The 25,398-nt window shown below is 42.4% G+C and overlaps 2 protein-coding genes across 4 annotated transcripts in view; both read left to right on the top strand.

Moving 5' to 3' along the window:
* Positions 1-7,434, top strand: part of prkd3 (protein kinase D3) — a 33,273-nt gene extending 25,839 nt beyond the window's left edge. For 2 of the 3 annotated variants that reach the window (XM_068721826.1, XM_068721825.1), the window contains exons 11-19: positions 605-881; positions 1,934-1,986; positions 2,370-2,442; positions 2,535-2,641; positions 2,820-2,981; positions 3,926-4,024; positions 4,174-4,441; positions 4,932-5,017; positions 5,796-7,434. In XM_068721826.1, coding sequence (XP_068577927.1) covers positions 605-881; positions 1,934-1,986; positions 2,370-2,442; positions 2,535-2,641; positions 2,820-2,981; positions 3,926-4,024; positions 4,174-4,441; positions 4,932-5,017; positions 5,796-5,969 — 1,299 coding nt within the window. In that variant the 3' untranslated portion in view covers positions 5,970-7,434. The remainder of the gene's footprint in view (positions 1-604; positions 882-1,933; positions 1,987-2,369; positions 2,443-2,534; positions 2,642-2,819; positions 2,982-3,925; positions 4,025-4,173; positions 4,442-4,931; positions 5,018-5,795) is intronic. The other variant, XM_068721827.1, reaches the window with a different exon arrangement.
* A 9,943-nt stretch (positions 7,435-17,377) lies between these two features.
* On the top strand, positions 17,378-19,915 carry foxa2 (forkhead box A2). The gene is made up of 2 exons (XM_068721943.1): positions 17,378-17,668; positions 18,322-19,915. The coding sequence occupies exons 1-2, from the start codon at positions 17,597-17,599 to the stop codon at positions 19,495-19,497; spliced, it is 1,248 nt and encodes a 415-aa protein (XP_068578044.1). The 5' UTR covers positions 17,378-17,596; the 3' UTR covers positions 19,498-19,915.
* Positions 19,916-25,398: the final 5,483 nt, after the last annotated feature.

Here is a 25,398-nt window from a genome sequence, read left to right as displayed (position 1 = left end):
TATAGTCAACACTGTGTGTGATTACAACAGAGTGTGGAGACTTTTGGAGTGTGTGAGTGTTACTACCTCTATTGTTTCTATTGTTTCTTTCGTGTTATTGTTTCGGTGGTGCATTACATCATTTAAAAAGTTTCTGCTACTATAAGATTTATTTCTGTTTGTATTTTATTTGATGAGATAATCACCGTAAGTTTTACAAAATGTGTCTGAATTAAATGTTTCTTTTAAAGCAAGAAGGGAGCAAATAGTTTTTAGCAATTTTTCTGTAGATTTTTTTATTGATTTGTATTTTTATAATTATCCCATGAGGTTATTTTTCTTTTTTTCTCCGGTTTCTTATCTGTCCTTCAAAAGGTAAAAATATGACTTGTATAATGCATGTTGGTACTTATGTAGAAATGTGGTCGGGCATCTGCTGCCTTGTTGAGGAGTGTTGTTGTTTCCTACACCAATACATTGTTTATGCCTCAGGTGTATTGGTTGTTGGTGACTGTGCAGGCAACAACCAGTGGACTAAATGAAGAAAGAGGGAAAGATAACTCAAATCTCACTTGATAAAAAATATACTTGATGAAATAATCTCCGTCCCTCACCCCTCCCGCAGGAAATCCCTCTGTCCGAGATCCTCCAGGTGGAACAGTCCAGAGACTACAGTAATCTGGCCCAGGGCAGCAACCCACACTGCTTTGAGATCATCACAGCCACCATGGTCTACTATGTAGGGGAGAACAACTGCAGTCACTACCACAGCCCCGCTCTGGCCGCCTCAGGAGTCGGCATGGATGTGGCTCAGGGCTGGGAGAAGGCCATCAGACAGGCCCTGATGCCCGTCACCCCTCAGCCCAGTGTGGCCAGTCCTGCTGGCCAGGGCAAAGATCATAGTAAGTGGAAGATGACAGCTCTCTTGTGCGAAAAAAAACATTGTTTTTGTAAAATAAATGATAAAAACAACTAGCAGCTAGCATAGTTCATTTTTATTTTATCTAAAAGCTGATATTTTCTAGGAAATTAGATGGTCAATCATATTAAATAATTGGAATGTCATGTGCCAAAATGATATTTAAAAGGGCCAATTATTCATTCATAGCATAGTTTATAATACACGTCAGTGAGGAATGTTGTTTGTGACTGCCTGAATTGTTTCCCCTCTCAGTGATACTGAGAGGGATTTCCCTGACTCAACACAAGACTATCGGTTACTTCTGGCTAGGGGCTACAACAAATGAAATGTCTTGATAAGTCTCTTGATAATAAGTTTGAGGTTTGCTCAATTAGAAAGTAACACCCACTTTGCACCACCTTGGCTAAAATGTTCAAAGAGCACTGAGGTAGCCAGCCTTAGCTTTAGCTAGGCAGGGAAACCCCTGTGTTAGTGTCTATTGGCTAAAGGAAGTAAGGCTGTGAATGAATCACCGTTTGGAGATGACAGTGGTGACAAATGAACTGACATGAGAAACTGAGCCTCCCTCACAGTTGTCGTCTATTTATATTCATTAAGTAATTGTAGATGTAAATATTCGTGTAATTCATGTGGTCATTTCTCATTCATTTTTCGCGTGTAGCATTAGCTGAATGACCACAGCATCAGGGTTTTCTACTCGCTTTTATCTCTGGCTTTTGTATTGGCCAGCATTCAGAATTAGCCACTGTGGCTGTTGCAATTTCCAGTTATGAAATGCATCGCATACTTGCACCATTCAGTCACACTTAGCTTCCCAGATCGATTTTATAGCCAATTTATTGTGTAATAAAATGCTTCATTCTGTGGGGCTGTGACATATTGCATGCAGCTGCGATAAGATTGAAAGTTGTGGAGAAAAAATACTAGTATTTGAGCAATGCGTCTCAGACTACAATTAGAAATTCATGCTCATGCTTTGGTAACGTTTTTGGAGTTGTTGAATGTAGAAACATCATGTGTTTTGTTCTCCAGAAGAGCTGTCCATCAGCATATCTGTGTCCAACTGCCAGATCCAGGAGAATGTGGTGAGTACGGCCTTCTTTTCTCTGGGAGGAGCTGTTGTACAATTTCCCGCACAGTCTGCACATGCATGCATTCATTTGCTATTAAAGTATCTGTTGTGGTCAAATCAGAAATAGATCCCTACTGTTTCTTTACCAAAGTTTTATGCTGCACGAATGGGGAAGCTGCTGACCTGTATTTTTGGTAAAGGGATTTTCATCTCAGTTCCACTTCTGCATTGAGTAAAAGTAAATGATTTGGCAATAGCAGGAAGCATTTTGGAAGAGCACAATTGTTTTTTTTTTCCGGGCTTTTGATGATGTAACCTTAACTGATTGCCAATGTCAACATGGAAAAAAATTCTGAGAAAATCACAGCAGTAACAATGAAAATTCTCCCTGTATAGGATATTGCTTCAGTGTACCAAATATTCTCTGATGAGGTGCTGGGATCCGGCCAGTTTGGCATTGTGTATGGAGGTATGTTTTGCTTTTGATACATTTTATATAAAATAGCTCTACTGTGAATGTGTTTAAAGTTCTGAATTATACCATGTCCCATCATATCTTAGGCAAACACAGGAAGAGCGGCAGAGATGTGGCCATCAAAGTTATTGACAAGATGAGATTTCCTACTAAGCAGGAGAGCCAGCTAAGGAATGAGGTGGCCATATTACAGGTAGTGACAAGAATCCATCGATGAAATCAAAGTTTAGCATTCACTGAAATTATGAGAGGCCCTCTCATATACATATACACATATACTGTATACACTACATGGTACGCACTGTCTCTCCTTAACTTGTTACCTCACTATTTCTGTATCAGTGAAGACTGATTTTGTTGCTTTTCTTCAGAATCTGCATCACCCAGGTATCGTCAACTTGGAGTGCATGTTTGAGACGCCGGAGCGGGTGTTCGTCATCATGGAGAAGCTGCACGGCGACATGCTGGAGATGATTCTGTCCAGCGAGAAGAGCAAACTGCCCGAGCGCATCACCAAGTTCCTAGTCACACAGGTCCGTGTTGCAGAATCTCCATCTCCTCCTGTTTTTTCACCTTCCCCTCAAGTCTTTAAGATTAAGACTCCAGCACTCTCAGGCTGACTTTAGCTGGAACGCTCCGGAGCCTAATGTTACTATATTCTCTCTGAAAGCAGCTGATCTCAAATGAAATTATAATCAATTAGACATACAGTGTGTCATTGCCTTTCCACACTTTATACTAAAGTTCTTGCGAGCGTTTTATTTTGTATCAAAGCTTGCTTTCCCTCTCTCTGTCCTCCCTTTTGTTTTTTTTGGGTGTTAGCCCACTGAGTGTCTGCTGCAGCTCCAGGGCCTGTTTATTCTTGTGGTGAGCTGATTGGGGGGGGGAGGGTTGTTTATGCGACTGGCCTGCATGGCATCACGACCCCCTCCCTGGCCCGTGGATTACAGCCTGCAGTGTGCTGGTGGCTTTGTGGCCTGATTAGAAGAGCAGCAGGCCCCTGGGCCATCCGCGGATCGCGGGCCCCAAACAGAAGCGGGGCCGTCAACGACAGCCCCATTAGCTGCGGCGGGCCCGGCTGTGATGTGGCCGGGAGGACTTCTGTCAAAGTCAGGGTCAGGATAGAGGAGCCAGGCACTCTGCGGTTTTTGGTACAGGGCCACAGGCAGACATGCGTGCGGCGCTCGCTTACGCCAGGCCTCGTGAATATAGATGGGATGATGAGATGAGATCATGTGTCTTTATGCGAAGTTACCGGTCAGGATGGAAGTATTTAAGGGCATTTGCATGCTTATGCTGCAGTTATTTTTCCATATGGCTGCATCATAGATTCTACTGCTTAGACTATACAAACATTAGCCTGTTTATACAAGACACCTCATGCATTAAAACATTTAGATGCTGGAGTTTACATCATTGTCATCTGGATTTTTTTTTTCAGCTAAGTCTGTGCTTCTTCAACTTTTTCTCGCAACAGATCCTGGTGGCGTTGAGACATCTGCACTTCAAAAACATTGTTCACTGTGACTTGAAGCCTGAGAATGTACTACTGGCCTCCGCAGAGCCTTTTCCTCAGGTGAAAAAATAAAAAAATAAAAGACGTGTATATGTATTGATGCAGTCCGCATGTGTGTGTGTGTGTGTGTGTGTGTGTGTGTGTGTGTGTGTGTGTGTGTGTGTGTGTGTGTGTGGATGCATTGACCATATTGCTCCGTCTTCTCACAGGTAAAGCTGTGCGACTTCGGCTTCGCCCGGATCATCGGCGAGAAGTCGTTCCGGCGCTCGGTGGTTGGCACCCCGGCTTACCTGGCTCCGGAGGTGCTGCGCAGTAAAGGCTACAACCGCTCCTTAGACATGTGGTCAGTGGGAGTCATTGTGTACGTCAGCTTGAGCGGGACTTTCCCTTTTAATGAGGACGAGGACATTAACGACCAGATCCAGAATGCTGCCTTCATGTACCCCCCTACGCCCTGGAAGGACATCTCCGCGGAGGGTAAGAAGACCTAAAACAAATGTTCCCTTCCCCCTTTACAGCAGGAATTCAACCTTGTCTGATCTAATTTGGCGGTTGGCTTGCATGTCCTTCACTTTTGTAAGTGCTTGGCGGCTTGCTTAAACCTGTAGTTTAATGTCAAAGTGATACTCAAGACATTTAGCCTCAGGGTTGTCCTTTCCACCTACACGTCTCGGTCGTCTGAACTCTGCTCTTACTTTTCTTTGTCTGCGGTCGAGGTGAGTCACTCTCAAACCTCCCCCAGCTGCAGCTGAAAGATATGACAAGTTGAAACAACTGAGGGTGCTGGTGCTGATGTTTAGTAAACCAAACTTCAGTAACCCCTGTTCTTGCTGATCTTCATCTTTCGCTGTGAACGGCTTAGAGTCTAACCCTTTGAAAGTCACATCCTTAAGTAAGCTGTTGATATGAGATGGTAGATCTTTTCGGTTTGTAGATTCAGTCTGCTCATTTTCAATTTCCTTCACAGCCACAGATCTGATCAACAATCTTCTCCAAGTCAAGATGAGGAAGAGGTACAGCGTTGACAAGTGTCTCAGCCATCCCTGGTTACAGGTGACATATTAGCTTTGAACCCAGATCTTTCTTCTTCTTCTCCTCAGAGTCGTAACTCAGAGTTGCATGACTTTCACTTTCCAAAGACGTTGCCTCACAATCATCACGTTTGGATGTTTTCTTCAGCATCAACCGTCCACTGATAGTTGTCAGTACATCATGGGTTAAAGTGCAAACAGGAACTGCTAATAGCCAATTCAGCATGACTTTCCATGATGCAAAAATGGAAACAAACATAGACTTAAAAAAACAAAACATTATACTTCCTGCTTCCAACCAAGGATGCGTCATATCATTTGTGTTCAACACATCTGCAGTAAAATCTGGTTTGCACTTGCCGAAAGGCCACTTAGCTGGCACATGATCATAGAACATGAGGATGACCTACTTTATGGGTGAGAGCTCTTATGATACTGAAACACTGACACACACTATTAATTAATTTACCTTACATTACAGATGCTGTATAAACCTGTGGACATACACACTCAAACCATTTGAAATTGCAAAAAAGTTTGTTTTGTTTTTTTCCCCCAAAAAACTGTTCAAGAACACGAGTAGCACCACTCACATTCAAATTGATGGCATTTCTGAGTTGCCCATCTTGAAAATAACAATATATGACAAACAAGATATAATGACTCGGCTAAAACTCTGCAAATTAATAAGAATGAAAGCATAAAAGCCAAAGGAATTCAATGACTTCATGTCAGCAACACCTCCTCACGAAGGAGCACCATCCCGGACTAATTTAATAGCTCATGTCTCTGTTCCTCAGGACTATCAGACATGGCTGGACCTCAGGGAGTTTGAGACGCGGCGAGGCGAGCGCTACATCACCCACGAGAGCGACGACGCACGCTGGGAGGAGTACGCAGACGAGCAGAGTCTCCTCCACCCAAAACACTTCATCATGGCTCCTAACCTGGACGACATGGAAGAGGACCCCTAACGGCACAGCCGGGGACTTGCTACACCACATGTATTAAAAAAGGACAAGAAGTTTCACAGGGAGACTTTGGGAGCGGCGGATTTCCCCCCCCCCCCCCCCCCTCTCAGAACTGTTTGTTGTGGAAACAGAGAGAAGCCGATCAGGTGGAGAATCGCTCTCCAGAGGCTTTGAAGTGGGAAAATCCCGACAGAATTTGGAGCACGATGCGCTGCTACAAGCAGCATGCAGGTGGAGGTGCGCGCCACAGAAAACGCATTAAGAAACTGTCAGGAGAGAAGAGTGTTCGTCTTCTTTTTGCACGATATCAAAACATTCCATGAATTTCCTCAAAGTTTGGTTCGTGGTTGAAAACAATCACGAACCAAAAACAAGGTGAACTTAATAGTTTAGTTATTGTACTCACAATTTTGGATAACTCTGAGTAATAATATGACTCTGTTCTTTACGTGAGAGAAGAGATCGGATAGAGAGCTTACCCCAGGAGTAAAGGGCACTTTTCACAAGGGATTTACAGTGTGAGAATTTAAAAACGCAGGAGTTTTGTTCTCATTTCCCACCTGTTTGTGAGACTGTCCTTTGGCATGAAACTGGAACTATCACATATATTTGTATGTTTTTAAAAAAAATATGTATTTCCTAAATGTGGTAGATTTTTTGCACTATAATACCATTGAACATAGCAAATGAATAGAAACACTATTCGCTGCTACAGAGAGCAAACGGTGTTTGAGTGCCCAGTCAAGGTGCAAAGGTTTAACCAGAGACAATTGGCAGAAAGTTGATGCAACTCATGCGGTTTTGGCTGCTTTGTCACCATTTATTATTACAAAATTCTGTATATTCGGCAGAGTATGATCTGTTAGCGGCAGCTAATAGCGTGCAAGTTTGATCAACTTTCCCCTGGAGACAGTGATCAACAGACCCTGACCAAAAACATGAATTTGTTTCAGTGTTTCCAAACCTTTTTCAAAATTTTACATGCATATTCATTTCTTGATTCACTGAATAGTCATTAAATGCAATAATGGAGCCATTTTTTTTTTTCTTTCTGTTCAACGTGAGGCAAAAGCGGCATGGACTCTATGTTAGAGCATCATGTTTCTGTGCATCCTTTTCTGTAATTTCGCAGTATTCTTGAATGTGACTTTTTAAAGAACTCCAATTCTGGAATATGTGTTTCTGAGGCGGCAAACCGAGGTTTTTACATAGAACAAAATATTGGTGTGAGTTACCTTGTTTATGATGTTGTCTGGACCGTTTTAACTGCCCTTTTTGTCTAGACGGTGGACATAGTAGAAACTATGGGAGTTTATTGTACTGCAGTTTTGTTGTTTGCTCTGTTGGTGTGTTTTGGGAGTACGTTCCTGTTTCCTGTTGTCCTCTTCCTGTCTTCTTTGTTGCCGCTGGATTGGCAGGTGTCAGTGTTTTGTAAAATTCAGTACATACCAATGGAATAAAAACAAAACAAAACAAAAAAAGGTTTTCTTCCTGTTGACGCCCCTGACTTTTAAAAGTAGATTTAGTATTTCAGTGCCTCAGTGGGCATGCATGCATGCATAAGCAGCCCGGTCTTATAGCTTTGTGCATGTTGCATCACAATGTGTGAGTGAGCGTGTGTGTGTGTGTGTGTGTGTGTGTGTGTGTGTGTGTGTGTGTGTGTGTGTGTGTGTGTGGTGGTTTCACATGTCGGATCTCATTCTCAGCAGCTGGATGTGATTGTTGCACCACACCGAGCAGTTTTGCTGTGCCAGCCGCTCACCACAAGGGAGTAATGACATAGTTAAAGAGGGTGGTGGTGAAGTGGGGGTTTGTGGAAGACTTTGAAGTCGCTATCATGGAGTCACTTCCAGTATCAAACGTGTTGCTAAGCTCCAGCAGTATGAATAAATTGTCTTATTCGTGGACTACGCTTCAGAATGGGACTATTGTTTGGAGGTAGTTCACTGTATTCTACAGAGAATAGACAGCTGTCATTGATTTAACTAAAATCTTTGAAGTGGGCTTTCCCTGATTCCTCCACCAATATCTCCACTGCATTTACTGTAGATACCGGCTGACCACTGTTAGCAATCATGGCTAGCATTATTGCAATGCTATCATCTAATAGCCACTGATGAGAGGTTTAAGATACTCTTTTTTTTTTTTTCTCTAAATGGTACTGCTCTCCTGCGTCTGGATGTTTTCAAGATGTGTGTCCTCTTTGCAGGCCAGATGACCCCATTAACCTCTGTGAGGAAGACGTATAGACTGAAAGGCACAAATACAACGGCACTGTTTCACTGAGTTGGTCCTCACACATTAAGCCGTGAACAAAGAAAGAACCTAACTAAGCCCTGTAACATACCACATATTTTAGTGTTGCTTGTTTTAGTTATATTGTAAGGATTCCTAAGTGAAGCTACAGTGAACTAGAGGAAAAGAGGTAAAAGCAAAACTGCATGGGAAATAAAGTGCAATGTCTCCCTCCTGTGGCTGGACTGAGATGTAAAAGATTCAGTAAACCATTTTTCCAATACATTTGTGACATCAAAACTAATTTGGCAGCCAACCGTGGTCCAGTATTCAACTGTGATGTGGAAGGTTGAAGTCTTAGTAGTAGAACTTCAACAAAGTATATCATTTATTTTTTTTACAAGAGTATTTTGTATATGTCTGCGTGATCTTTAAAATATTGTGAATATAATGACAAGGAAATGATTCAGGCCCTGCAATAGATGAACTTTATGGTTGATCGAATGAACATTAACAGAAAGGAAACAAAGAAGTGACATAGGGGCCCATGTTTGCTGCATACATAATGTCCCATGGGGTCAGTGCCTGTAGTCTCACTGTCTGTTTCCACTAAAAAAGCAGTTCTCTTTGCTGCCAGAGGGTGTCACTCACTGTAGGTGAAACCAGTGAAATTGTATTAGGATAGTCACAGTCTTTGTGGCAAATCTCTGAAATAGTGTGTGTGTGTGTGTTAAGATGGATAAAGATTCTTTCTTTTTTTTTAACATATATAGCGTCATGTATGTGCACTGTTGTCTATAACATTTAGAAATTAGCTTTTCACTGGAGTTTTTCTCACATTCAGCCATGGGAATCCACTTTATTTCAATCTTTACATGACTCAAGACAGTGGTGTCCGATGCGTGTCAGAAACAACATCTGTCTGAGGATCAGAGACAGCTATATGTCCTCGCTGTCCTGATCCTGGGGTCTGTGTGTATTTGTCGAGCAGCTTTGCCCGCTAGCTTCTCGGCAGGTCTCTCGTCACCTCAAGGGGAGGTCTGTGTGTCATGCATCCTCGCCCCCCCACCACCTCTCCACCTGTCCCTATGTCCTCCATTCCTCCGCTTCTCCTCTCCACTCCATGCTGGGTATCCATGGGCTCCAGACCAAACAAGCAAACAAACAGCACAACAGAAAAACCCATCACCTAGACAAGGTTGGTCTGGGCTTGGGGTGGGGGACGGGGGTGGGGGACGGGAGATCTTGTTTGCTTTTTGGGCCAGTTCCATTTCACTGTGATGGCAGAGAAGGCCTCCCAGGACACGGCTATCCACACTTCTGTTTGACTTCCGAGGTGGGGGGGGGGGGATCAAGGTGGTCCTCGGCACTGACACATCATCTTCCGACCCAATACACAGCTGGCTGCAGCTGCGGGCCGGTGGCCTTTACCTAAGCTGGCCTGTACTCTTTAGCTGCGAGGAACTCGTTGGTGTGACATTCAGCTGGCGGCCTTTAATCCTCACAATGCTGTCTCTCAGCCGTGACCGGTAAATATAGTGATTGGTTTGATGACTTAAAACTGTCATCCTGTAAACACAGCATCCTATTACATTGTCAGTAATAGCGAAATACAGAAGCAAATTGTATAATTGCTAAGATGTTTCTCACGGCACAGTAAGTTACAAACACATTTACAGCTTGTAGACTTATAGGCTTTGTTCCCATATTACCAGTCCAGTACCCTCTGCCTGTATCTGACTATAACCCACTCAGTAGCCAGACTGTTTTACTGTTGCTGCCTTTGTCCTCGATGAAGGGCACAAGTCCCAAGAAACACTCTCCTATCTCAAATCTCTAAAACAATCTCACACGCAATGTATTTTCCCTATCTGTTCTTTCCACATTAAGACCCGGGAGAAAAATGAATGCAACCGCAGAGGGCATTCTTACCTTAAGCATGTGTGTGTAGGAGACAAAAAGTGTGCAAAAACATGGCAGGTGGTTGACAAGATCAACTTTCAATACCCCTGCATGTTTGCCTATTACCTAATGGCCTGAATCGTGGAAGTTATGTGTGTCCATTTGCAGGGGATTTCAGGGTACGCTGATAAAAAGATAGCGAAGGCAATTATGCCTTTAAGTCAAAGTTTTGGACTGTTTATTGCAGCAAAAGAAAGGCCAAAGCTATGTGTGTGGTGGCTGGTAGGGAGATCAAGACACTCTGTTGTTGTAAAAGCTGAGGAGAGAGAGGAAATGAAAGCTGGGAATGGTTTCCTAGTCTGGGAAAATGCAGATGAGCTATATAGGTATGTTTGATTTGCTGACTCCAGCTGTGCCTGGAGAATTCCCCTGACCCATCCTATGGATCCGGTTGCTGTGTGAGGCCACATGTACCCCTGTTGCAAAGCAGGCAAGCGCAATACGCACCCCCCCCCCTCCTGAAAGGGCTGGCCATTGAACTCTCAGGCAAGTGGCAATATTTGCTCACCTGAAATACACACATCTTGCCAATTGGGGTTGGGGTGGGCCTCGGGGACTGGGGAAGGACCCCTTGATGCAGCTGTGGCCCAGAGAAAGACCAGACCAGGAAGTTTTGTGGCTGGGTGGAGGGTGGGGGCTCTCTTGGCAGGGGGCTGTTTAGCGGTGGCGGCCCTATTGTGTCTTAAAGGAGGCAGGGACCGTATTTGTTCGAAGCTGCAGGAGGCTGATGAGGTGCTAATCTGTTGAGTGGCTGTGTCATTGGGCCCCCTGTTCCCAATAGCCTGTTAGCTGTCAGGGCCTGTAAAAAAGGCACAATTTACGGGCCCCAGGCCAGGACTCAGCCATCGGTGTCCGCGGGTGAGCAAACACAGATTGAACACTTATGTTGTTGCTCTGGTAGGACAGGCTTTACCACCGGGCTCCTGGGGTGACACGTAGGCAGCCTCTTTTCAGCCCTCTTCATGAGCTGTCGGCCCCCTCTTTGCTCCTCTGTAAACACTACAAATTAGCCATCTGCATATGGATGGGCCCTCGGTCCATACAGGAAGGAGACAACTGCATGGGAGAAAGGGGACGATACAGGTTCTCCTCTATTGCAGACCAGATACATATATATATATATATATATTCTCCACTATCAGCTTTTAATTTCTACCCTCATGCATATGAAACACACAGCACATTCAGGCAACGGTTGTTTTTCTTAGATATGCCAGTTCCTGCTCAAGAGAGTGAGGGGTTTTGGCGTACGGTGCTGTGAAGCATGCAGGATAATGAAAGCGCAGGGCTGGCCGGCTGCCTGAGATGGGTTCGGGTCAGCAGTCAGAGGTAATCCCAAACTTGAATTTCCCCATCAGCCCGGAATACAGATAACACAGCAGCAGATATGACCCTCACTCACCGAGTGACTGATGGAAAAAGGAAATGGACCAAAAGCCTCTCTCTGAGATGTAGAGCTGAGATGTGAATGTGTGTGTTTTCTCAAGAGGTCTGTCAGAGACAGTTACAGACGCTGAGCGTTGTGGGGATAGAAAGGAAGATCTGGATTATTATTTTGCAACGGTATATCTCTTTAAAGCTGGATTGATAGGGTCGACCAATTCATTTAACTACCATGGAAAGGATGCTAATGGGTTATACCTTGAGTCAATTAAGATTAGAAAGACCATTACTGATACACAACTTTTTAATCACCAGGCCAGGTTTGCCCTCTTGTCCACGCTGACGAGGATCTGACAGCACGGCGGCCGAGTGTGAACGGCAATAGCTCATCCTGGATTATTGCACAGGCTTGATTGTAGTGATATTTAGACACAGGGCTTCCCATGGGAGCCTGGCACTTTAATTAACATAGCACTACTGGCCCCCCTCCTGTTTTAATTGCCTTCAGTCTGTGATTAAATGTGTATTGACTCTGCAGTTGGTCCACTAATGAATAACAATGTGCTGATTTGGTGATATTAAATCTTTTGGCTCTAATACACATCCCGTCCTCGTTGCTTGGAAAGTTCAGACATTACAAGGAAAACCAGGGCATCTGAGCACGTCTATGTCGGGGGGGGGGGGGGGGGGGGGGGGGGGGGGGGTATACAATTTATAAAATATATCACATAATCCATTTTGCATTAATTCATTCAATCAACCAGCTTTTTTAGTCTGTAGTTTTAAATCAGATACATGATATTAATTAAACCGTTTAACCGTGAAATGTTTTCAATGATGCATACATTTGAGCTCCACTTTTTAATAAGGCTTATAAGTTGTACCTAGATGGTGTATTAATGGTTAATAGAGGATTATAGATCATTCCAAGCCATTAAAAAGAACACATTTGGGGTTGCCAGGTTGGTAAAGCCCATTGGGCATGTATTAATCCTTTCCATTTGGTAACACTGTATTGATCAATATTGGCAATTCATTAATACATGTTCATGGGTTCATCACGTTTAAATAAGGCATCTAGTTTGCAGATTTTGATCCATATTGTCTACAGACCTTTTCTAGAATTGCGTTTTTCACAAACTGGCAAGCTGAAAGCTAGTCTTATTTATGCTCATACAACTGATCTATGAAGGATTAGCAAATAATTTGTAGTCACTAATCAAGTGATTAGTTACATAATCCCTTTATAAAGGGTGTCGTATCAGAAAGCGGTACCCACTTTTGTTTTAAACTCCGTATTGCAACAATGTGAGCTCCTAAACGCTCTGATTTGGAGCACATGCATTCTTTGGTGTCATCTGATCCGTGCATCTCTTGGGATCCCACCATTCTACTCTACTCCTGTGGTCTAATAGATAAACTGTCACCTTGTTTGATAAATGAAGGGCAGCGGTCAACATAGGGTCCTTTAACATGACAAGAGAGAAAAGTATTGAATCTGCAATGCCCTGGATACAGTCAACATAAAACATATCGAATGGCATTCCTCGCCAACATTCCTCTCAATATCAAAAGGTGCGTATTTGAGGATATCCTTAGAACGTTTACGCCTGTGTTTGCTCCCTGACCCACTGGGGCCAGTGCAATAACTTTGGACTCCCTCCCACACCGGCATCTCGTCGCAATGACCACTCTGGGTTTTTATTTAGCTGGGTTGTGTGCCTTCCCAGTCCAGCCGCTTTTCAGATTCATTTCCAGGTAAACACAGTGTGGCCAGCCACAAACCTGCGGCCAACAGGCGTTGTCACAGCTGTGGCAGATAATGGCAAGTCCAAACTCCAGCCCGGCTCTGGAATGTTTACTGTCACCACAGGCAAGTTGGCAGCAAACATTTTTTTTTTTTTTTCTCCAGCACTTCCTAAGAGGAACACTCTCCCGTTATTAATTTTATTTTGATGAATCACATGCTTAACCCTTTGCCCTGTGCTGTTTTGTGTGACTTGGTGCACTCAGACGGATACAAAAGGCACACACACAAAAAACAAAGACATTCTTAAGGGAATCTTTCAATTTAAGTTGAACAAAAAAAAAAAAAAAAAATCCTCACTTTGAAAGTTGAAACTTAAAGTTAACACATTCCTGCCAACAACTCCTGGGTGTTTGAAGGAATGTTCCAAGAGTTCCGCCTTCCTCTCACAGACCAGGGAGCATCCCCCAAAAAACCAACAGCATCTGTAGCACAAAACTAGGCTCAATGGTGTCACGTTAGGGCCTTGCTCATTGTGCTTTCACTTCTTTAACTGACTCATTAAACTTTCATCATTTAGTGTTTGCCCTTGTCATAACCAGGAAAGGAATGACGCCCAGATGTGTGAAATGTAACACTGATCATCATGGAGGCTAATTGATCAACCGAGTGGCAAAACTCGCCTTGAGAGAGGACACATGTTGGGCACAGCAGTGGTCCGGGGACTGGACATGTATTCTCGGTCGGAAGATGTCAACTTTACAAGAACGCAGCGTGCTACTTCAGGTTTTTTGTTCACTCGTCTCTTGTGAGAGAAAGCAAAGTGCAATTCTCATTTCCAGTGTATGCTCAGAGTTGTGAAGGCGGGAGCTGGGAACAGAATGATCAACAATATATGCAGCAGCAACATTAAGGATTACTCGAATTAATGTGCTGAAAAAAACTGTTTTTCAAGCTTACACGTTGGATTGCAGGTGGCCAATTCAAATTTGAGGTTAATAAATAAAAAAAAGGGAAAGAACAGATATTAATTCATTTTTAGAATTGATCAGAACTTTACAAAATCTGCACCTTATTACCAGCCTGGAGCTAATTTTCCGCGGACATAATGGAAAGGGTTCCACATAACATGATCATAATAAACCGTGCATCACGCCAAAGCAATCTTCTGGCTTCTAAATGTAAAAGGATTAAAAAAAGGATTGTTTTGGAATTTCAGTTTTTTCATCAAACCCTGAAATGTTTCCTAAAATGATGTTGCTGAGAAATGAACCCTCAATATTTCATCGTTAAATAAATACAGTAGGTGTATTTATTAAATGTGGGCATGATGCAATGAAGTGGGATTTGTGATATTTCTTTCATTATTTGACATCCAACCATGAAGGCTCAGTGACTTCCACCACCACTGTTGCGGGAACATTTGGTGCTGTTTGTTGTTTTGGTGGTGCTTAATTTGCACAATGTATTGGCATGTTGTGATTGCAATCACAGATGAAGAAAATAAATAAATCTGTTCTATCAACTTATGATGGTCTACACTTCTGATACAATTATTAGATTTGAATTTCTTTCATTTATGTTTCGAGCTATTGTCAAACTGATTCTGAGTGATGTTCCTCTTTATAGTCCGGCAGAGATGTTACAGGTTGCCCAACGTTCTCCTACCCTGTTTGAAAAAGTAATCAGGACAATAATTGTCCTGGAGTGACTTCCCCTTTTGCACCTGTGAAATAGGGACACAGTGTATTAGCATACCCATTACATCAGACGATAAATAAGAAACAGGATGAGAGGGCAGCAGCAGTTGATTTTTTTTTTGTTTTTGACCAAATCCAAAATGTGACCTTCACCCATATGAGAGGACTCAGGTTAATGATTAACTATGGAATTAGCAACATGTCTCATTCAGGAACACAGTGTCAAGCAGGTCAAGGACCAGTTTGAAATGCTGCTTTGGTCTCAGTTAAAATAATTTTGGAAGAACTACATGAAGCGTGTTCAAGGAACAGGCACGGCTGGTTTTAGGAAATATCCACCAGAGGAGTTTTGTTTTTTACCCACTTGCATAGAAAGCGCAATTAATTAATTTTTCTCTCTAAAAAACACCACACTTGTGTAACACACCAGCTAGTGTATTTTGTATCTTAACAAGCACGCAGGTGTGGACAGTTTAGGCTTATTTTTGTGCAACAGAAATAGTCAAACTTGTTTTTTTATTTCAGTGTTTTATATTTTTGAAATATGAACTTGTATCCATTATTCATAAACGTGTGTTTACATACGTCTATTTTATATGAAGACCTACTGGCTCAATCCGGTTACATCACATATTTCTCCACAGCTCGAAATATCTGCGCCGGTAGTTACATACATTATATATAATAATGGTTATTTCTTTAAACTGATTTTTATCATTATGAAACTATTTCAGAATTTGTTTTAATTATTAAAGAAAATAATAGCCTCACAAACGTGTGTTCACTGAGTCGAGCAGAGAGCGCGCAGATCTCTAGCTCTCTCCGGTGAAATCCCCAATCCTCAAACACACAGAGCTTTTTCTCATGATCTCATTTCCAAGTTAAGCAGACTCTGTTAGTCCCTCGTCAACACGACAGGTTTACTCGCCTTTACTAATGGGTCTTATACTGATAGTTATGCTCTTGCGTAAATATGCAGTCAAATAGATGTACCACTACTGACACGTGGCTGGCACCGGACTGCAGCCTCACCTCGATGTTTGTGTCTGTAAATACTGTACAGCAAAGGGCCTCAACAGCCCGGCTCTAGTCCGTGCGGCGGTAAAGAAACATTAGATGGACTTCTATTATGGGAAGGGTGCCACAATAGCTAATATGAACAAAAAAAACAATCTACCCTTATGTGATGTATACTCTGGTACAAATCCGAATACAAAAAACAGTCCAGCAAATAAAAGGAGGGTGAACGACTTGGGGGGGGGGGGGGGGTTGACAGCTTCCACTACCAACCTGTTTATTGTGGCTTGAATTATTTTGAATATATTTTGTGCCAAAAATGTAAAGAAAGTCAACGCAAATTCTATTGATTCTAAAACGTTTCACCGACATAAAAAAACGAGGCTGCTTTATGTGCCACTAACAAAAAGAAAAAGCCAGTTGGAGGCAATAACCGAGAGAGGGCGCTCTGAAGCTATGCCTGGCATATTCAACACTAATTAAAACATTTGGAAACAGTAATTCAGTCATCCAGGTTAGTAAAGCAGAATCAAATCTCTCATTTTTGCAAATATCGGTAAAATCTTTGGAAAACAACAACAACACCACTTTATTAGTTACAAAGATGCAGAGACCAACTGATTTGTATCAGGACATGATTGTTGAACAGCTGGAGGCAACGTGAAGAAATGGCTTTCATTTTCACAAAAGGAGTAATTTGAGTGTATACACTCTAGTACTCAGGCACATTCAGGTATATATTAAGGCCCCATACTAAGCATAATATAATTAATCTCTGCAGGTAAAGGCTGGTGCACGTCACATAACAGAATGGTGTTACTCTACACAAACAGCTGTGCCTGGAATAAAGCAGCAACACGACCCTGACAATGTGTGATATCATGAATAAAAGGTTGTAAAGTGTATTCTTGTAAGCGTACTGATAAATCAACCTGTATCTAATTTCTTAACGTTTTCATGTTTTTTTTTGTTTATAGTGGAAATTAATCAACAGCTATAGGTTTCAGGCTATAGATTCCTTGAACGCAACGCAATAAAAACGCTTTATGATTTCAGCTCAGTTGAAGTGGAATAAACCCTTTTGGAGGATGTGCGTCATGAAAAGCATGAAAAGCACACCAAAGAAGAGCGCCAGACATTCCTTTTACAGCTCTCTTTTTTTCTTCTTCTTTGGCCTCAGCCAAAATACAATAGTTTATAATGAAGCTTTTCATAAGAAACTGTTCTTTTCAGTCAGCGCAGGTGTACAATTGGGGTGGAGGGGGTGGGGAGGGAGCTTGAGGAGTCTCACGCCTAGGTGCGAGGAGATTATTCAAATAGGGCCCAAGGCGTAGAAGTAGGGATTGGAGGCTTGCCTAGCGCTCAGAGCTATATCACAGCGTTAACAGGCAGCACGGAGCGTCATTTGAACTCCAGTCACTGACAGACGCATTTCACGGCTGGCTCCATAAGACACACATCAACGCCAGTCCTTGACGAAGGGACCCCACCGACGACCCAAATACATCCAGTGGTCCCCAGTCAACCTGCTATTAGAGAGGCTTTGGGCTTTTCCCCTGCTGGGAGACGCTTTGTGAAGGTCCTCCATGATGCTTGGAGCAGTTAAAATGGAAGGACACGAACACACCGACTGGAGCACCTACTACGCAGAGCCCGAGGTGGGTACCTTAAATATATATTTTTTTCCCGTCTAAAGCCAATCCCATTTTATACAACTCAATATTAGCCCTGAGATAATATTAACTTTGTGATCAAATATTGACTTGAGGCGCCTCCAAATCCTCCCCCATCTCCACACAGCGCACTATCCTAACAAAGTTGCCTGACATGTAGGTGGGGGAGAAACTTTTCACTCGGATTATAATTTCAAAAGTCTATACGTATATCTTTACTAAATCAGAGTATTATTTTTTTTTGCCATGTTTCCACTCGACAAACACCTGAGCTGTTTGGTTTTGCGGAGATTGATTCAAATATTTGTGTTGCAGTCGCTATTTCGTGTGAGCGCAGTCATGTTAGGTGTCAACATTGTCAACGACAGCGTGCATTTTTAGCGGATTATTTCACTAAATATCACTTGATACCAGTGGTTGAACACATACAGCTGTGTATTTTTTTTTAAATTTCAAAACGATTTGATGCGGAAGCGAACGCATATGCGCGCCAGTGCGCGTCTCAAATAACGTATTTATATTTTGAATAAATGCTATCAGTGTATAAAGCTTGAATAAAAAAACAACAACCTCTGTGTAAAGTAATTGCCACTGTGTGCCAGATGAAACTGATGATTGCCTCTTTCCCTCACTGACAGTGTTACACTTCGGTTGGCAACATGAACACGGGCCTGGGAATGAACTCTATGAATACCTACATGAGCATGTCCGGCATGGGCACCACTGCCAACATGACGGCCAACTCCATGAACATGTCCTACGTCAACACGGGCATGAGTCCCTCCATGACCGGCATGTCGCCGGGCGCCGGAGCCATGAACGGCATGGGCGCGGGCATGACGGCCATGAGCGCAGCCCTGAGCCCCAGCATGAGTCCCATGACCGCGCAGCCCACGTCCATGAACGCCCTGACATCCTACACCAACATGAACGCAATGAGCCCCATATACGGACAGTCCAGCATCAACAGGTCCAGAGACCCTAAGACCTACCGCAGGAGCTACACGCACGCCAAGCCGCCGTATTCCTACATTTCCCTCATCACCATGGCCATCCAGCAGTCTCCCAGCAAGATGCTGACACTGGCCGAGATCTACCAGTGGATAATGGACCTCTTCCCTTTTTACCGACAGAACCAGCAGCGCTGGCAGAACTCCATTCGCCACTCTTTGTCGTTCAATGACTGTTTCCTCAAAGTGCCCAGGTCGCCGGATAAACCCGGGAAAGGCTCCTTTTGGACTCTCCACCCGGACTCCGGGAACATGTTCGAGAACGGCTGCTACCTGAGGAGGCAGAAGCGCTTCAAGTGCGATAAGAAGATGAACCCGAAGGACGGCAGCCGCAAAGGGGGAGACGGCGGCTCCTCCAACAGCAGCTCGGAGAGCTGCAACGGCAACGAGTCCCCGCACTCCAACTCCTCCTCCAGCGACCACAAAAGGTCCCTGTCGGACATGAAGACGAGTCAGGCCCTGAGCCCGGAGCACGCCGCCGCCTCCCCGGTGTCGCAGGGGCAGCACCTCATGTCTCAGCATCACTCGGTCCTTGCGCACGAAGCGCACCTGAAGCCGGAGCACCACTACTCCTTCAACCACCCCTTCTCCATAAATAACCTCATGTCCTCGGAGCAGCAGCACCACAAAATGGACCTAAAGACTTACGAGCAGGTGATGCATTACTCCGGCTATGGCTCCCCCATGGCCGGGGCTCTTTCCATGGGCTCCATGGCGGGGAAAGCCGGTCTGGATTCTTCATCCATGGCTGACACGACTTACTACCAAGGCGTCTATTCCAGGCCAATCATGAACTCTTCATAAACTCTTTAGCCCTCAATGCGATGTGGACTTTCTCCCCCTTTCAATTTGTACATTTGTAAAAAAAAATATAGAGTTTGTGTACAATACGTATTTCAAATATTTTTGACGTTTCCCACCGTTTTAGTTGTCGAGTTTGTTCGTAGCCTAATTATTTTGTTGATAATAATAATTAAAAGTAATGATAATGTGACGAGATCTGTTCAGAAGTCGGCTTCAGGAATGGACCCCAAAGACAAAACAATAACAACTTGCTGTAAAATAGCCGCCATCTGCATCTGCAACTGGATTCCTATATGAATTTAAATGCCTCGCAGGATTTCTTCAATCATTTGTGTAATTCCTATTTATGGCTTGTATATGTGTATTCTTGTAGTGACAAGAACAGAATCTATATTAAAGTGTTATTGGTTTTGTTTTCTGAAAATGATGGTGTTATTATTTTTACATTATTATTAAGGTATTATTGTTATTATTATTAAACGATATATAAAATAATAGTCTAGAGGAGGCAAAACACGTCTCCACCATTATATGAAACGATTACAGCAATTGTGTTCCTATTGAGGGTGGATTTAGGTGAAATTAATATAAATACAGATTATAAAAAACTATAGGCACATTTTCACATGAAATAAAAATAAACATTATGAATAGTTTACATTAAATACACATTCAATGTGAAAAAATAAAATCTGTAAAGAAGAAACTATAATTAAAGAACCGTATTTATTTTTCTCTTCTTCAGAGTTAGCTATTTATGACATGCATAACAGCATGAACACGTTCCATAAAAGGGCTTACAATGACTTTCACAACTTTATTTTTTATATAAAAACATTCTTATCCATGTGCTTTTATAATAAGGCGCATCTTTTCAGCAGGGATTAATAGCTTTGCTGGACAACAACGAGAACAATGCTCTCAATCTGTCATTAAGAAAATGTAAACAAAACAGACATAAGGTTATTAATCGCAAACACAAAGTGAGATATTTATGAGGAAAGACGTTTATCCCACGCATCAGCCACTTTGTAATATGTTGGCACCGAAGTCACAAAGAACAAACCCCGAAATAGAAACACTTTAGACAGAAGAAGGCAGGAAGTAAAAACACAAATTCGAATCCAAATAGACTTCAAATGAAAACATGTGTTTTCTGCAGACATTTAAACCAAACCAACGAATCGCCCACATGGTTCAATTCCATCTCCCTAAAAATCCAGCTCCTACAAAGAAGGATTGGAGGAAGAAGTAAGTGTGTGGGAAGAGTTCCTCAAATAATGACATACATGGCAACCATTTAAATTCCCACACATGCAGTGAGACGCATTATGATCCAAACCCATCTAGCACTGTCACTCAAACACCATGCCTGCCTGCCTGCCAGTCACCCAGGTGGATCCCCATTACACACACACACACACACACACACACACACACACACACACACACACACACACACACACACACACACACACACACACACACACACACACACACACACACACACAGACAGCAAAGTTTAGATCAGTGAATAAGATTAAGTGTCATTGTCACATAAAACAGCCTCCCCGTGGAGCAGGAGAATAGTTGCGGGTAAAGAGGGCTGATTTGGGAACAGAGCCGCCTGAATGTGATGCTCTAACTTCTCTCCCCACAATCTGGGGGTCCATTGTCCACCCCCTACTTTTAAAGTAGCCGGACCCTCCCCTCTTGTTAGATAAGATAGGCCAGTTGTAGTCCAAATGAATCGACCCCCCCACCCTACTGCACGCTCTTCCCTGCTGAGCTCAAATCCAAGGCCGGGGGAGTAATAGCGAGGATTTCTGCTCCCCTTATAACCAAATGACACCCCTTCGCCTTCTGAACACGTAGGGCCTGAAAGTGTGCGTTTATTCTCCAGACCCTCTTTACAGATCGCACTTTAAACAGCGTGATCTGCGAATAAACAAAGCCAGTAAACAATAGAGTGGAGGCTATGCCCACATATAGGAAGAGTACACACACAAGCCAAATTGCACAAGTGTAAACTTTGAATAGGACGCCGCAGCTCTGTCAATTTACACAGACATTAAATTTCGTTCTATTCATTTTAGACATATAATGCTAAGCTGATTTTTTTTATAGCACACTGATCGATATCTCTGTAAAATAATCATTTTTTTTTAACTAGCGGGGCAGTGAAATCTTTGCTTTGTGCTAAAGTCAACAGTGACAGAGTTTGAGCTCAAATAAATGCCGTGATGTCTGGAGCCCTTTGCAGAAGGCAGAAGGCGAAGCTTCTACAATGGGCTCCTGTGTGGCTTGCCAACCACAAGCACCGGCTATTTTGCACAGGTATGACTCTTTTTTATTCTCTATAATGTTCTCTTAAAAAAACAACAACAACTAGATGTTCTTACTTAAAGGGAGAGGTGGTTTGGTGGCCGTTCCCGGACATGCATGAGGAGGGGGGGTGGGGTGGTGGGGGTGGTGGTGGTGGTGGTGGTGGTGGCAGAGGCTGATATCCTAAATTCATGAGAAAGGAGACGTATTGGATTTCACGACAGGGTGGTGCAAAGCTGAGGGGATCTGCAGGTTGTGTGGTGGAGGCTGATTCAAGTTGCTGTGCCTTTGAGTTGTGTGATGGAGAGAGATCCCGCAGCACTGCGAAACTAAACCTGTCCACTAACAGGTGATTTATTCCCATCGCTGATTTAAAATGTGACTTAAAAAGCGAAAGAAAAGGATGAGATAATTCCACTTGTTTTCGGTGCTGCTGGTTTTGTTTTAAACACGGTCATCTTGATCGAATCATGTGTTGATATGACACCGGAAACAGGTGGGAACTGCGGGTCTTAGGGAAATATGAGACTTTATGGATTTATGACTTTTTGAGTTGGGCATTTTTTTGCAGTGTGCGGCTGACCGATATCGTTGTTAGTGCACTGATGTCATGAAAGCGAGTTCAGCTGCAGCACTGGCCCCGCTACTGCTTTTATATTATACCAGTATACAAATCGATTCCGATGTTTTTCAGGGTATAGCCTATATTTCAATTTTTTGTTATCACTAACTATCAAATATATGTAAAACTGCTCGTGATTGTGATGGCAAGCGTTTTTTTTTTTTAATTAAGGTAATATATATATTTCCCTGTTTAGAAATCGATACTCATTGTAGCGTATTTTAGATTTCAAAAGTAGCTCCAATAGAATGCTCATTGATAATCCTTAAATGTTAATAGTTATAGATCAATTATTTATTTAACAAAATACATAATAATAATAATGATAATAATAATGAATTTTTTTTAATAATAAAATACATTTTATTAGTAATAATAATAATAATAATGATAACAATAATAATAATAATAATAACGATAATAATAATAATAATAATAAAATGTTTTTATAATAAAATCTATTTTATTATTATTATTATTAATAATAATAATAACAATCATAATAATAATAATATCATTATTATTAATAATAATGAAATAAGGGTTCCATGATATTTCTACAAAGATGCCTGTGCAAAAGAATATCCAAGAGGCCGTATTTGGATATATTGTCAAGTAGAAACCTCAAGTAGATGGAGAGCCCTCCAAAATGTCCATTAGCCAATATTAAACAATTGTATCCGGACACGGCTCTCCTCCAATCCTTTGAAGGCGGGATAACCCCAGTCAAGCCCCCTCTGGCGCACACTGAGATGGGAATGGCCTTCTGGAGCTTTGCCGGTTCAAAGGTAACCAACCTCAATCTGTACATGGCCGAGGCCACATCACTGCACCTTGCCCATCTCCTAACTTTGTTCAGGCTTTCCATCAGGTACGACACCTCTGCAGCTCCGATAGCCGCACCATCGCAGACGAGCACATCTGTTGTTATAGCAACTGATTAAAGGACGGTCCGGCCTGTTGAGCCTTTTTTTTTTTACTCCGCTAACCTGATTTCTCTGCATTTCTTGTGGTCGCATATTTGCATATTTCTTGATTAAGGCCTGGACATTCTCACGAAGAAACAAAGCGTTCAGACGCATCTCTTGATGGCAGTCTGACTCGGGCTGAAGGTTATTGGCGGGGAATATGCAGATATAGATAAATGGATCAAAACCTTCGTATGATAATGTTTTGTTCAAATAGAACATGGGAAAAATGGAATAATAGGCCTGCACACTAAAACACGTCTGCTCTGCCTTTTACTTTTTTTTTCATTTTAATGTTTTATGTAACTGTATAACAATAGGCGTTTTACAACTATGTTCCTTTCACGTCTTTAAATAGCGTGTAATTGTGCCAGACCTCCAAAGTGAGACATTTCCCCTACAGCGATGCTTTTTAATGCTTAGACGAGTTTGGGCCTCTATTTTCATTGAATGACTCAGTAGCCTATAAGCCATGTGCGCATCCACCCATGGGCGTCAACTGAATATAGCAGGGTGAAGGCTCTATCATTCCTGAGAGCAGTTTCATACATAACAGAGAGGACATTGTACATGTAAGAAATACGAGGTGAAAATCATCTGGAACAGTCAGATCTGTGCAGGACAGCTCGGTAATCAATCTTCTAATCGCATCAAAAACTCTCCAATCGTTAGTAAACAGCTCGGCTCATCAGGTCATGCATCTGTGAATGAATCATGTGTGGAGTTATTTGGTGGAGTAAGGCGGTGTTACAGGCTACAGGCTGGGCTACAGCAGGGCGCCTGCCGCACCTATAGGCTCTATATACGCTGCAGCTCGCGCACTGGAACACCCAAGTAGATCTGTCTCCATGGCGACGGCGGGACACCGGTCCAACAAGCTGTAATTCTGTCTCAGCCCTTTGCAGGGGAGGGACCGTCCACACTAGCCCGACTTAACTCCTCTTTCACCAGAAATACTCCTAATCCCATATCTTAGCAAGGCAAACTGCCGTCCCTCAGTATATTAAAGAGCCCACAAAGTCAAAACTCAAAGCCACCCATGGTTTCTCAGCAGGCGGCCCGTCCCGGTGTGACGCCCCGTCGTCCCGTCCGTCCACTGACCGTATGTGTCTCCAATTTTCTCCGCAATTATCCTCTGCCGAGTAATACATGTGTTCATTATTAGGCTATTAGATTTATTTATTTTCATTTCGAAAAGTGTTTGAAAAAACGACAAACAATACGAGAGACAGTTATTGTCATATTTATACGGACGTCATGGATGAAAATATTTAGGGTAAAATTGTCTGTTGATCTGAGAATAATAAACATTTATTTAGGCCTCTAACTGTAGTAGTGCTTTTTTTTTTATTATCCCGCTGCTTTTATTGACTCTTATTCTTTCTGTATTGATAATTGGCTTAGTAGAAATTTAGGTTCCAAACGTGAAAATGAAGTTCACACATTTTGAAAAATAACTGGATTTACACTCTGACTTGAGCTGCTTTGTTAATCTCTAACAGCAAAATGCATTCTTAAGACTATTGTCATATTATAGGCCTACAAGAAAAAATACAGTTGGTAATGAGGGCTATACGATAAATACATTTTCATACATTTATGCTTACATGGTAATGATATTCTTTAAATATTTATAGAGAACACATTATTTTAAAAAGGCCTCCAATAAACTAAACTCAAAATGCACATGGAGAAGTATATACCAATGGAATGTATATATTCCTTTCACTTTTATTGAGTATTTGGGCTTAGGTTTAGCTCTTTAGTTTAGTGATATTCTACTTTTAAGAAGAAATTGAGATAGTTATAAATGTCAAAACAAAGTAGCCTTATCACTGAATAAATTAAACTAGGCCCCTGGAATAAGCTTGAAATGAACAGTTTGACTGAAATGGCATTTACATCCAATAATAAAAAAAAGAAAGTTATGTTTTTGAATTAAAGTTTAAATTCTAGCATATCATGCACGGTTTTCTTATCACATAG

Source organism: Cebidichthys violaceus, unplaced genomic scaffold, assembly GCF_023349555.1.
Source record: "Cebidichthys violaceus isolate CVI_PGR_0920_01 unplaced genomic scaffold, fCebVio1.0.p SCAF_28, whole genome shotgun sequence".
NCBI classification, from domain to species: domain Eukaryota; kingdom Metazoa; phylum Chordata; class Actinopteri; order Perciformes; family Stichaeidae; genus Cebidichthys; species Cebidichthys violaceus.
The sequence above is the reverse complement of the archived record's forward strand: the minus strand, read 5'-3'. Positions and strand labels throughout refer to the sequence as shown.